The 14,527-nt window shown below is 37.6% G+C and overlaps 2 protein-coding genes across 2 annotated transcripts; one reads left to right on the forward strand and one right to left on the reverse strand.

Moving 5' to 3' along the window:
• Positions 1-566: 566 nt before the first annotated feature.
• LOC130736687 (uncharacterized) lies at positions 567-1,838 on the reverse strand. Its single transcript, XM_057588486.1, has one exon. It carries the CDS (start codon positions 1,836-1,838, stop codon positions 567-569), a length of 1,272 nt encoding a protein of 423 aa, XP_057444469.1.
• A 2,038-nt stretch (positions 1,839-3,876) lies between these two features.
• LOC130738461 (AT-hook motif nuclear-localized protein 7-like) lies at positions 3,877-12,396 on the forward strand. The gene is made up of 5 exons (XM_057590445.1): positions 3,877-3,999; positions 4,119-4,188; positions 6,549-6,616; positions 7,771-7,902; positions 12,081-12,396. Exons 2-5 carry the CDS (start codon positions 4,173-4,175, stop codon positions 12,114-12,116), a joined length of 252 nt encoding a protein of 83 aa, XP_057446428.1. The 5' UTR covers positions 3,877-3,999; positions 4,119-4,172; the 3' UTR covers positions 12,117-12,396.
• Positions 12,397-14,527: the final 2,131 nt, after the last annotated feature.

Consider the following 14,527-nt stretch of genomic DNA (forward strand, 5'->3'; position numbering starts at 1 on the left):
CTAAGGAAGAAGGCCTTTGATGAAGATCTCTACATCAATGTGCGGCATCCAGAGGATCCGAGTGTCTATAGTCTGACAAACCAACTATTAGGCATGGGCCTAAGGCCAGAAATGGACAACATCCTTAGAGGGTTCCTTGCGTTTGTAGAGGAGCTTCAAGATCTTTTCCAGCGGGAGCTGGATAACTCGGTCAAGATAGAAGCAGTGGAGACTGCACTGGAGACCATGGCAGAGGGTCCTGAGAGGCAGGAAGTGCGCCAGAGCTTGGTCCAATTAGAGTATATGCATCATCGTTTGGAGCTTGAGAAAGCAGCGATGCGTAGGCAGTGTAGATCTTTGAGGAAAAATCCTCATTTTTGAATGTATGAATGCAAATGTATGAATGATTTTAATAAAAGAAGCTTGTCTGTTGATTAATGCATACGTGTAAAACTAAGTAGCAATGAACAAGTAATTATGCAAGCACATACGACAAGAAAAAAGATAGTATGATAAAGAGAACATAGTTAAAGAAAAGAATTTATAATAACATAGTAATAAAATCAGAAGAAAAGAGAGTTCCTAAACTAAGGTTTAGTTGTCCTCTTCAGAATTTCTGCGCACATCTCTTGAAGACTCCGGAGAGGAGCTTCTTGAGAATCAAGTCTTCTTTCAATAAGGTCAAGTCTGGAGTCTGACTGAACTGGAGCAGACGGAGCAACTTGATCAGAGTGAGGAGCTTGTGCAGAGGTCGAGGCGATGTCTGTGACCGGAACAGGAGCGAGCACTTGAGCTTTAAGGGCTGCAGCCTCAACTTCTAATCTTGCAGATTGTTCCAGAGCATCAAGCCTAGCAGATTCACGTAGAGCTGCTTCATGCCTTGCAACAACTTCTGCTTTCTCTTTCTTCTTTCTCGTTTCTTCCATTATAGTGTAGAGCTTTTCCCTTAAGCGTCTTTCATGTAGAGATTGTCTTCTTCTGGTTCTGGCTTCAAATCTCTGTCTAGCAGCATTAATTCTGGCCTCTCTTTCTTCATTGTAGTGTAACATCATCTCATCAATCTGGTCATGCATCCAATTGCATAGACGACCCCAATCTTCAGCAACCAAGTTGGGTTTCTCACTGTGGTCAGTTTGACCATACAAGTTGCGAATGCATGTTGATGCTTGATCATGAAATAAGTTGAGGCAACTCATCAGAGTGTCTGGTTTAGGGTAAGTGTATGGGATGATGGACATATTGGTTTCAGGTGAGGGAGGATGATTACTGCTAGTGGCTTCAGAGGTACCTTGAGGAGAGCCAATATTCAGAGTCTTAGGAACAGTGGTATTGGTCTCAGGGTTTTGATTTGAAGTGCCAGTGTCAATATTAGGAAACTCAAAGTTAGCAGATTTGACTGAAGAAAGATTGGAAAGGGACACTTTGGAGAAATCCTTTTCCTTCTGAGGAGGAGGAGAAGAAGGAGGAGAGGGAGGAGGAGGTGGTGCTGAGTTCAGAGGGACCGCATTGATTGGAAAATCAGGAGCAACCAGAGGTTCTGGTCTAGGTCCAGGATAGCGGTTTGGGCTTGGAACTTGGATGAAATGCTCAGGAATCTCTGAGATCCTTTCACTTGCAATTTGAATGAATTGGCGATTAGATTCAGATTTGTTGGATGGTGAGGAAAATGGAGTATTGGTAGAAAAAGAAACAGATGGAGCGGGAGAGAGATTTTCTCGATCAGAGTGATCAGGTGATTTTGGTTCAGAGTCTGGCTTTTCAGAGGTTTGTGTTTCAAAAGCTTGTGTTTCAGAGGCTTGTTGATTATATGGAAGTATAATAGGTGAGGTTGGTTCAAAGGATTTGAGATTTTGAAGCATTTTCCAGAGGGGTTCTTCTTCAATGGAAGGTTGAAAGAATGAAGGCCTAGGTGGTGAGATGTGAGTGGTTGTTTGGACAACAGGTGTGGATTCAGGAAGAGGAGAAGGTAAAGCTAAGGTTGGAGTGGGGTTAGACTCAACATCAACAGCATCAGATTCATCTTCATCAGTAAGAACAATGAACTTACTTGAATTCCTGACTGAAGATCTGGTAACTCTGGAAGTAATTGCTGCTCGAGTAGGTTCCTAATGAATAACCTTTGTAGCAATTCTGACCTTCTTTTTCTTCTTTTGAGGTGGTTGCTCATCATCATCACCATCAGAGTCATTCTTTGTTTCAGCAGTATCCTCTTGCTTCCTCTTGGTCTTCTTCTTCTTGGGTGATTCAAAATCAGGAGCTTCTGGCAGAACTCTGAAGAACTCATCCACATCAATTTCATAGCCTTGCCTCTTCAGATCATCAAGATAGAACATGATTGCCTCTGGATCATCAGCCTTTGACCAGAGGGGGTAGTCTGTGAGAGGGACTCTTATTTTGCTGACTTCATCTGTTGTGGCAGTAGATTCAGCTTCAACTTTCATATCTATTAGACTCATCTTCTTCATTGATGTAGGAGTGAAAGCATCTCCAACAATAGTTGAGAGATCTTCAGTGCATCCTGCTTTGGTCAGAGCTTCTATCAACTTGCTCTCAATGAAGAAATCAGATAGTAGCCTTCCAAAAGGAATGTACTTGATTGTAGGCTTGGTTGAGGCTGCAGTTATTCTCGACTTTCTGATGCAGTCCTTGAGGTAGGTGAACAAGAAAGAGGTGAACCGTGCCGCCGCTCCTGATCTTCGTCGCGTCGTCGACGACGTGTTTCCATCGATCCTGATTGGTGAACCAAAAAACTTCAAGCGAAAACTGAAAACTGAAGAAAATTCACACAGAGAATTGAACTTCTCCAAATCAAATTGCAATCCACGTAGTCTGGGAATCAAAATCTACCGTTCCCCACAGACGGCGCAAAATGTTCCATCATGAACATTGAGATGAGGTATAGTACCTAAGGTGCAAGGAACGTGATATGAGATTCCTAGAGAGAATGAGAGCGTAACCGCTTAGAGAGAGAAAGTAACTGAATTTCAAGCTTGTTATTTCTCAAATGAGTTAAGAGTCCCCTACAATTGGTATCCTTCCCCTATTTATAGTTGGGGAAGTTGGGCCTAGCGCCTCCAAATCATCCTAATGGGCCAGCTGGGCCTCCGGGACAAAGGCCCAAGTCCTAGATGTGATCCTCGCCTTAGGCCAGCGCCCCTGGGCGAGGGGCCCTGGGGTCTCGCCCAGTCCAGGAAATGTTCATTTGCTATACCGAGAACATTAGTTCTCGAAACGCGTTCTTGAAACTAGCTTCCAGGTATAGAAGATGAAAATAAAAATCTGTATTTATGTTCCAGTTTTTGTTTCTCGGAAGACTAACTTAACACAAATTTCGCATTTTAAGAACATGGTAAAGAAGAAAAATGAGGGTATTATCCAAATTTACTAAATTAAAGTAAATAGAATTTGGGCTCATGGGGTGCGAAAATAAACCCCCAAACAAAATCTCCTAGTTGTTCTTGTGTCATGATTGTTAGAATTTTGTAAGTTTGGACGTATATTCGTAAAATAGGTTGAATGGATAACTTGAAATTTCTCTGGAAGCCCATGAATTATTTGATCCACTATGAGTTTGGGTATCATTATGTTTATATTTATATTAGTTGGGTTGAAGCTCAATTGGTATGTGGGTTGGACTATGCTATAGGGCCAAGTAACCTGAGTCCCAATATGGATGGGAACTAGGGTCAGATCCCCTCTCCTGTCTTAAACTACAGTTGCATAGTCTTTGATGAAATATGCACTAGTAAATTAATATAATTTATATTCATATTACAATTTAAATATGTAAGAGATACTTATTGGGCCACATACATTGCATTATCCCACTAGAAAATATAAATTAAATTGTCTTATTGGACCGGCTCATTAGATGAACCATTATTGGATCGGGTTCATTAGCTGAACTGGTAGACACAAATGAGAACTAGGGCTAGCCACCACAAGAGGGCATATAAATAGAACATAATACTACTGTACACACGAGGCTGCTACTTCTTCATTTTCTCAAGTCGTCAAGAGGTAATCTTTGTCTTTTGTTTTTTTTCTATCCTTTTCATTGAAATATGGTTTTGCAAGACATCTAATATAGTGAATTCTTAATCTACTGTGGCAATCAATTGCATGGATATTCCTTTCAGTCTTCCCTTCATGATCTCTATTTTCGAGAAGTAAAAGATCCCAAAATTCTCATTATGTCTTCTTCAAGAGGTACACAATTTATATTCTTAGATAAATATTATAGATCCTATTATAGATCCCATTTGAAATTTATTTCGTACAAGGACAACATTGAAAGTGGGTTTACTTCATGAGTGACGAGGTGCACAAAGTAGGGGTCGGGGGAAAATCTATGACCGTGCGATAGAGGGAATAGTGGAGGTGTTGGGGCTGTTGTAAAGGGAGAAGGAGGGCAGACAACAGATGCTGGAAAAAGTATAAGAAACAAAGGTTCCCCGGTTATTATGATGTGTGAGAGATCTTGGGGGGGGGGGGGGGGAGGGGTATTATTGTTTATGCACATCCAATATATGATATATCTCTATTGACCCAGTGAAAACACTACTTTCATCTCAACCTCCACATTTAAAATAAATATATGCAATGATTTTTATTGGTTGATTCTTACTTTTGTTTTTGTGTGGAGATCAACCCTCATAATTGTATAAATGATTGAACATGTGAAGCTTCACCATTTAACCATTGACTTAATTTAATTTTACTTTTTAACTATTAAAATGGTTTGATGATTTTCAATTGAGAGCATCGATTTCCTCATTTTGCTCCCAAGTCGAGAAGGGTTCAAAGAGAAAGAGCAGGAGGCCTATGGAAGAAAAAGAGAATAACAATCCATGCAATTTTTGTAGTGTATTGTTTTTGTCAATCATGGCGTATGCTTTCAATCTTAACTCGCATTGTAAACCTTAGCTTAATAGTTTTCATTTTTTTTCACACTTGAAATAAAAGCTTCGTATTTTGTATTTTTCAATTTTTTTTTTCCAGAATGAATAAATAAATGAAAATGTATATCATGAAAGTAGTTTTCTTTGTTTTCCAAAACCATCACCTATTTTTTAATATATTCAAATAAAGTATTTATTTTCTTAGTCTTATATTAAATCACTTTTATTAAATTTCCAATACAAGACACAAACCAATTTTATAACAAAAATTATAAGATTTTGCAATTAAAATAAATTTTCATAATTAAATTTCCAAGATGGTCGTGAACCAATTTCATAACCAAAATTTATACTTAGAATTTTGCAATTAGAATACATTAAACAATTATTAAATTCTCATTATATTTTTGGTGTTGTAAATTTTCATTATCTCATGACTTTATTGATTTAAATTTTATTATATATATTTTCTTTCATTTTCCAGTTTGCTCATTAATTCAAACATTTTTCATACAAATCCCTAAATTTCTTGATTCTGTTTTGGGAATTATGAATTAGTGTTGTTATTTTTTTTACGATAACTTGAGTTGTTTTTTTCTCAGTAATTGCTGATCTTTTTTAATTTTTTTTAAGCTTTTTCTGTGCTCTACAATGGTGGATGTTTAAGCTACAAGGTTGTGTCTTCCTCGGCGCTCAACCTCCACAATTGAAAAGTCTAGTACTGGGTTTTTTGCCTTTTGGAGTTTTTTTTATGGATTGACAATTTTTTTCTTAGTTCATACATCAACGTGTTGTTTATGGGCATCTTTGCTTGTATTGAAGTACAATTATCTTTGAATCGGCATGTAAACGAATATTTGCATCTCTACATCTACTTCAAGATGTCTTTTTATATGAGATTTTTTGCCGCCCTGTCTTTGAAACCATACAAGCTAATTTCATGCATTTGATTAGTGAAATATGGTGAATCTCAAATAAGGTATATTGGGTGGAAAAGGTTTAGAATGTCAAGAGTAAAACATAGAACAATTTTTCAACTTATTTTAGCAAAATAAAGTACACTGACTGTAATGATGCGTGTGAATTAGAGTTTGGTGGTAAACTATGATATCCTGCTTAGAATTGTATGTTATGTAAGGTTTGGTTAATTGTTCAACTATATATGTTTGTACAAGGTGCGATTAAGATTAGTGAAATATGGTGAATCTCAAATAAGGTATATTGGGTGGAAAAGGTTTAGAATGTCAAGAGTAAAACATAGAACAATTTTTCAACTTATTTTAGCAAAATAATGTACACTGACTTTAATGATGCGTGTGAATTAGAGTTTGGTGGTAAACTATGATATCCTGCTTAGAATTGTATGTTATGTAAGGTTTGGTTAATTGTTCAACTATATATGTTTGTACGAGGTGCGATTAAGATATGATTTGAAAATGCAAGTTTGGTTTACCTCTTTCTTTGTTGTATTCTCTTGTCAACAGTCTCTTGATTAAACTTATTTCCCCAAATTTATCAAGCCCAGTTGTAATGGATAGCTTTCACATAATAAAATCAAATACAAGATCTTTTTGAATTAGATAATAACAATTCTCGCTGAACTTATGTTCCCTTACTCTATCAATCCATTCATCTACCTACCTACCTACCGACCTATGTATTCTACAGGTGGTGGAGATGGAGACTTGATTGGATCTGATTTCAGGACACATATGATTTTAGCCAATGATGGCGAGGTATTGTTTTCATTCCTTTTGGTCTATATTCTGAAACGAATTATATTATGTCCTACGAGTTTGTTTGAAAGCTTTTATTCAGAACAAATGTAAAACTTATTCATTTTGTTTGTCTTGGAATTTAGGTAAGACCTAACTATATTAACAATATGGGACCTTACCAGTTTGTTAGTTTACATTCCATACATTTCTTTAAATACAATATAATCTTACTTTTTAAGATATATAATATTTCCTTTCCTTTTTTTGTCCAGAGTACACCGTCTTTTCTACACAATAAATTAATTTTGGAGTGCATAATCTAATACCTTAACAAACTTTTTTAATTTTACATGCGTCACATGATATTTCAATAACAATAAGAAGAAAGTAAACAATACTTAATGCTTATCTTTGTTTGGTTGCGTATAATTTCAGTTGTGGGAAAATTAGGGTTCTTAGAATAGATAAAGGATTTAATGTTCAAACATATTGTATTGAAACTATGATCAGGTTGTATCATACATCTTGTGTTAAATGTTACGCATGGCTAGTAACTTCAGGTTCTGTCGTTCTTGCTTCATAGGAAGTTGAAGATTGGTTTTATTCAGGGTTGAAATTTAAGTTTAGAAGCTTAAACTGTATGAGGAGAAGAATATGGAGGGAGGAGGGTAGAAAAAAGCTTAAATATGTTTATTGATCTTAGTTGATTATGTTAACATTTGTTAGCTTTCATGTGATTTTCAATAAAAATATGTTTATTAAAATGTATATATTGATATGTGTTACTCACTAAAGCTAAATTAAAAAGTGATAAGTGCTAGCATGGAGGCAGAGATAGATTCCAATTCTTTTTTTTTGCAGAATTTCTTTTGAGTTTCAAATAGAGATAGAAAATTTAAATGATTTATGATCTGTAAATCATATTTTCTGTACGTAATAGATAATGTATGCATAAAATATAAATTGTCTTATAAGTAAGATTTTTTTTATTATGATGTCAAATATTATTAGTTGCAATATATAATAGTGATATGAAATAGTACAACTTGTATATAACATGGCTATTATTGAAAATAATCTATCAGCTACATTGTGTTTTCTTTGTTTCAGTTTCACAATCTAGTGTGCTTGCTAACAAACTGTATTTGTGCTTACCCTATGACCTATTTTAGGACATTATTATGGAGATCGGGTCTCTCGTTAGAAGAGGATCTCGTGCTATATGCATTCTCTCTGCACATGGCACAATCTCAAATATCACATTTCGTCATGCTAGTTTTTCTCGTCACACTTTGACCTATGAGGTTAGTTTTGCCTTATGTTTCTTTTAGCTAATTTATATTTAACTTTAAGTATAAAAAGGTTTACTAATAAGTAACGTTGATTTACTTGGTTTACATGCAACCTCTTTTTTCCATTGTTTTTTTTTTGTTGGCCTCTTTTTTCCATTGTTGTAGTATTAAACATCAAATGTTAATTTTCTATAAGGGGGTCAAATGTTCTATCATTTATGTGGTGCTTTATCTTTAATACGAGTCTTAAATAGAGCTTTGTACCTTTCATTACTTAACACCATAAGTAAATGTCCCTAGCTGTTACACTTTCAATCATTAATTGTTTTGTTTCCTCGCGAATACTTATGACCTTGTTCCTTGACAAATGTGACCTTGCGTGCGTTATTTCTTTGGGAGACTGATTATATTATCAAGATATAACTTCTTTTGGATTTTGAATTAGATATTTGAAATACAGCTACTAAGTAATTTTTTTCTTTTACATCAAGTGACCCTAACTTCACCCTAAATTGGTTCAATGCTCTCTTCATATTTAGAAATTCAAGCAACACACTTTTTAATAATCTCTTTTCAACACGCTTTATTATTTAGTAAAATTTCATGCTAACCCCCTAATAAAAAGAGCTCAAGTTAATTTATGGGACCAACATGAGATTTTACCCGATAATATAGTGTCGAACTGCAGACTTATAGTATCCCTCACTTCCTATCTTATCTTTGTTATGGAACTACATGAATGCATTAAATGAGTCTGTTGGTGGCAAACTTGGTGCTTTTGCAGGGAACGTTCAATCTTGTTAGCATGAGCGGTTCGTTTGTGCCTGCTGTGAATGGATTAAATGAGTCTGTTGGTGGCAAACAGATGTGTGCTTGATGTTTTGGCAAACCTGGATTTCTACATTCTCTGTTACAGATCTGTTTGTGTTTGGGACTGGAGCAAATAACTAATTTTTGGAATTAGGTTCATGCTGAGTGATTGGTTGGTTAAATCCAATGATACAAATAGAGAACCAGCCGATCTAAATGGGCGGTGGTGACTGGATCCCGGTTGTGAACGGAAAACGCCGGTTCACCCCTTCCCGGAGGTTGGATCCAGATACAGCCAAGGCTAGGAATGGAAGAGAGTCTAGAAAACAAGCCATGGAATCAGTATTGCCTGCACTTGACACAACAACATTATTCCTTGATGGGTTACCTGATCAAACCTCCTACTCCAATATCAAGGAGTGTTTCTCCAGGTATGGAATTGTGAAAGGTGTTTTCGTCCAGAGAGAGCGTAAACAGAACCGGAGAACTAAATTCGGATTTGTGAGATTTGCAAACAAGGGTGATGCGATCGAGGCAATCATCCGCATGAATAAGAACTGGTTCTTGGGGTCTCGTAGAAGGGCCACCATGGCCAGACGTCCCCCAAAGAATACGCACACCTCTAGTTCACAGACCAAGGTCAGGGTTCGAGGGAAGAAGAAAGCTTGGGTACGTAAATCCCCCGACGTCTTAGGACATAGAACCAGAAACTCTCGTTATGAGTTTCTCTATAGCTCAAACGAGGAAGATCAGAGGTGGGTGAATAAGCAAGCGATTGCTTCCTTAAGAGACTGCTGCAGAGCAGAGGACGTGCATCGGTGTCTAAGGGATAAGGGATGGAGAACCAAGGTACGATCCATGGGGCCAAAGGAGGTAGCCATAGAATTTGAGGATGCGGAGAAAAGGGGTGCCTTTCTGGACAGGGACGCTGCTGCTTTGAGAGAGGTGTGTGAAGTAATCTCCCCGGGGAAGATGCTCTCTGTGGCAACCAGGCACTTCCTCTGGGTCAAGCTATTGAGAGTCCCGCTGGTGGCTTGGAGCAGGGCTTTCTTTGCCAAGGTTGTCGGAGTGATGGGCAGTCTTGTGAGCCTCGACCCTGCCACTGAAGAACGCAGACACTTAGAATACGCCCGTATGCTGATCTCATCCTCTATCCCGACATTGGAGAGCAGCTTCGTTGATGTTAACATTGATGGGACAATTTTCAAAATCTGGGTGGAAGTGGAAGCAGGCAGCGGTGATAATCTACCTGCGTCTCACCTGGAACCAGAGGAAAGCTTGGAATCCAGCGTAGCCCATGGTGGATCAACGCCGTGCTCAGGGTCGATGGTTCAAGAAACACCGTTAACGAAAAGAGGTGCCTCCTCCGGGGGTTGCGATGTGGTGGAGATAATTTCCGGTGCACGGTGCCCGGTGGTCACGTGTGTAGAGGAAGCAGACGAAATTCTGAGTGGGCAGAGCAAGATTCTGACAGTTCACAGAGGGGAGCCACCAACAGTACCTTACCTGGGTAATAATTTGAATTATCCCCTAGTCTTGAGGGAAAGAGAGGTAGATTGTGCCTACAATCCGGGAGTAGAGCTATGCGTTGGGGGAAGCATCATTGCTAGGTTCCCCAATTTTGTGCTTTCCTCAGACCTGTGCAATTGGCTCGAGGAAGTCAACTTTACATGTCTACTCCAAAACCTAAGTCAGGATCATAGTCTCCTCAGGCTACATTCGCACCTTTCGTTGGGTGGGTCCCTCTCCTGTAGTGTTTTATCATCTGGGCCACTTGGGAATGGACTTACGGTTGAGCGGCCCATGGAGAATTTCTCCCTCTTTGTTGACCTGGGTCGGGTTCAAGTGGTAAACAGGGACTTCCATATGGGTGACAAACCAGTGGTCCCCTTTCTTCCAACAGAAACGGTGAGCCAAAATATTATTTTATCTTTGCAAAAGGAAACAGAATCAGATCATTTATCCTACAGTTCTTCATCTGGGAACTCGCGTGTTATCCTAAAACGCAATCTTCACCGTGTTGTGCGTTCCAAATCGCAACCAAGGTTTTCCACAGAGAATCCTGGTTTGGGAGGAGGTGAAGCACTGCTGCCAGTTTCATCCTCTGCTGGTGATCAGTTAACAAGTGGGCAATTTACTTCGGAGCTTTCTCATCCTCATCCGAGTGAGGAATCACCCACAACCGTTAAAGCTCGTCGAGCTTATGAAATAGGGAAGGCTGTTGGTGTGGTCTTCTGTTGCTCAGAGGCTGAAGCTATTGAGGGTTTTGCCAAACAAATCTCCAATCGCAGAGCTTCTTGACTGGGCACTGTTTGGGATGGGGAAAGTGTGGGCTTCTTGGAATGTAAGGGGTCTGGGAAGCTCCACTAAGAGAGAGGCTGCCAAGAAGATTTTGTTGAAACTTAAACCTGAGGTCAAGTTCTTAGCTTTTTTGGTATGGGGAGAGTTTTGGGTATCATGGAATGTGGCAGACTTTGGAAGTTCCAAATTAAACATAATTTAGGTGTTCACTACATCCCTATTTCTTGTGCTATAAAACGATAGATGCTGGTGGGTGGTCGTGTTGTTGGGGCTGTAAATGTGGGTTTGATGGTGCTGGTTTGTTTACTCCCATTCCTGTGATTGCCTCTCTGTGCGTGGTACATGTGTTTTGCCCCTCCCTTTCCATGGGCTTTGTAGGCTAGTTTTTTCTGTACCTGGTGAGGAAATTTAGCTCAGGATGACTTATGTGCCTTCTGTTTTAGTTTTCCTCTTTTTGTGTTTCTATTTTTAATAGTTCTTTGGCCTTGGCGGCTCAGATCTTGGTGCCTAGCCACTAGTGTTGTGTATGTTCCTGTTCATGAGTTTCAATCTCATGAAACCTCTTTAATTCAATAATAATTTCCTCTTTCAAAAAAAATGATTGATAGATAGATAGATAGATAGACAAACAAGCTCTTTGATGTATATCTATCTATCAATCTATCTATCTATGAAGAAACTATAATTTTCATGAATCAACTATTCCTAAAGCTTAAGTTGTAGGGTGAAGAAATACACATAAATGGTGTTATATGATATTTTTAAAGTGCATTTTCACGCAATAGCCTATTGAACTTGAATCGGGACAATGCACATGTGAAGTTACCATGTGTTGAAATTCAATTTTTATTAGAATAGTACAACAAGAAGAATCAAACTCTAATCAACTTAGTCGTAGGTAGGAACTTTACTACCATGTGATAAGCCAACTACTCCAAACACCTAAGCGGTTGGGTGAACACAAATAAATAGTTTTATATTATACTTTCTAATAGTAGAACATGCGATAGAAAATACTTAATTACATTTATGAGGAACATTTCACTTAGTACACTTCTTTTTTCTGTTTTATGCTTCAGGTTATAATTGGAAGTTTTGAAGTCAACAATCTTTAATGATTTTATGAACCATGGAGGCTCTGTGGACTATGAAGCCCCTTTGGCTGGGTCTAACCCTAGGCAATCAAGTGCTAGAGTTTCATGCTCAACATGCCCCTCATGTGACTTATTTTTTTATTCTGTTGAATCAAACCTAGTTGTCAGATTTCACATGTGTTTGTTATAATATTGTGTTATGCGACATTCTTGGATTTTATAGCGCTTTTTGAAATGTGTTTTTATATGGGTTGTTTGAAACATTATTATTGTTTGAGAAAATGGAAATGACATTTTAGTCTTTTATGTTTTTTTTTTGTCTCTTGATGTTGGTCCTAGTTCCAAAGTTGGTGCGAGTATTGTTTGCTTTAGGATCGTTTTATCCAAGGATCCAAATTCTTTTAACCCCACTTTTTGGGCTAAGTTTGGATTCAAGTTTTTGTTAGCTACAAACTTGAACAATGACGTGTTCGGGGTATTGCATAAGCACTTATTTATAAACTAATTCGAGAAGCATATTGAAACGAGCTCAAAATAGATTATGGTCCATTTGAAAAAGCTAATTTGAGTCTATTTTATAGCATAAACGCTTATGTAAGTATTTGAGAGAGCTTATATAAATATCTTATGGTCTACCTATAAGTTGTTTGGACCTTATTTTCATGAGTTGTTTAGAACAGCTTATGTATAAGAGCTTATGTTTATCTACAAGTTGCCTACAACTTGTTTCTGTAAATTTCAAAAATTAGCATATAAATAAGCGCTTATTTGATAAATTATTATGACAATATTATCAACTTATGCAAATATAATCAAAATAATTTGTACGTATGTCATTAACTATTCATACAAATTTTTTCAAACACTTATATAAACATTTATGTCATAAGATAAGTTTACATACACTTTTTTGAAAAAGGGCCTAAAAGGACTTTCAAGTGGCAGGAAGGAATAAGTTTATTTTTTTATTTTTTATGCCATGCTTCCAGAATTTGAAATCGGTTGGTACACATGCATGTTGACTATTTTTGACAAGACTGTTTGGCTAGGTTAAAGCTTATTTCACTAGTTTAAAAGTTCTTTTAAAGTGCTTGGTAATATAGCTTATTTCACTAGTTTAAAGTTTTTTCGATAAGCTACTTGAGGTATCTTCTAGCTTCTAGCTTAAAGCTTGTTGAATTTATTCTCATTTTGATCATTAAGATTTTGATATGTTTCTATCACTATCCTTTTACACTTTTTAAAATACTAAAAACTAATTATGATAGTTTCATATTAAATTGATTGCTAATGAAGTTGTCAACATTACACCCGCCTTAAATATTTTATTGACCTAAACTATCCACATGACTAACCTTGTCAGCTGAGGGGTGTTCACACGCACATTTTTCTAACTTCATTTTCTTCCTCTTCTTACAAAATCGAAAAACCCAAAATTTCTCTTAAAAATCTCAAGACAACATAAAAAAAAAAAATGAGCAAACTGAGAACAAATAAAAACAGAAAATAACCGTGTGCTCTTATTTGAATTTCTTTACTCTCATTTGTTTTTGTTATTTCCTAGTTTAAAATAGTTACTTTGATAATTTAACATGGTTTACAATTCATGATTCAAAATTGTAGATTGGTGGATTGAAAACGCTCTTTCAAATACCTGATGATGAATTCTAGTCTTGTTGGAGGTAGTAGTGTAGAACCCTCCACTCTTCAAAATTGTTTCCAAACAACAAAAGGCAACGATCTTGTCTATTAAAACTGTTCCGTACTAGAGCAGCTTACGCAAGAAGAAGTAATAAAGCTAACCCTAGCAGAGCACTAAAAATGGTAAGATGTCATAAAAAGGTAAATTCTCATTAATATTGAAAAGTTGGTTCGTACAAGTTGATGACCTCCCCTTTTATAGAGGGGGAGGTCATGGTATGGACTTTTCCTATATTTGGGCCTGACAATCAGGGCCCAAATCCCTATGCATATAAGACAAATCCAACAGAATCTTCCAGCTGGCTCGCGGGTCCACCTAAGGAAGAGCAAAGATATTCATTGTGTCGTTGATTCCCGCCATGGCTGTCTTCGTCCGGGTGATGGCTCATTTTGGGTGGGCATAAACATCCTTTATGTCCCGCCCAGTCCACATGCCCCCAAGACAAGAGGCTCGGGTAACTTGAGTCAAAATGTCTTTAATATTCTGCTTCGTCGCCCGTGATGTGTCATATCACCACCCCTTGTGGTCGCGTGCATGTCGCCACATTCTTGTTTATTCGTTCACCGCCATTTCGTTGTTCATCGATATGGCGCCACTTTCATGTTCCTTAATACATCGCCATTTTTATTTTCGTTGATACATCGCTATTGTCGTAACCGTCAATCACGTCTTTTCAACTGACGCACGTAATCCTTGTTTTCCGGGATTTCGTCATCATTTGCCATGAATG

The sequence above is a fragment of the Lotus japonicus genome, chromosome 2, assembly GCF_012489685.1.
Source record: "Lotus japonicus ecotype B-129 chromosome 2, LjGifu_v1.2".
NCBI classification, from domain to species: domain Eukaryota; kingdom Viridiplantae; phylum Streptophyta; class Magnoliopsida; order Fabales; family Fabaceae; genus Lotus; species Lotus japonicus.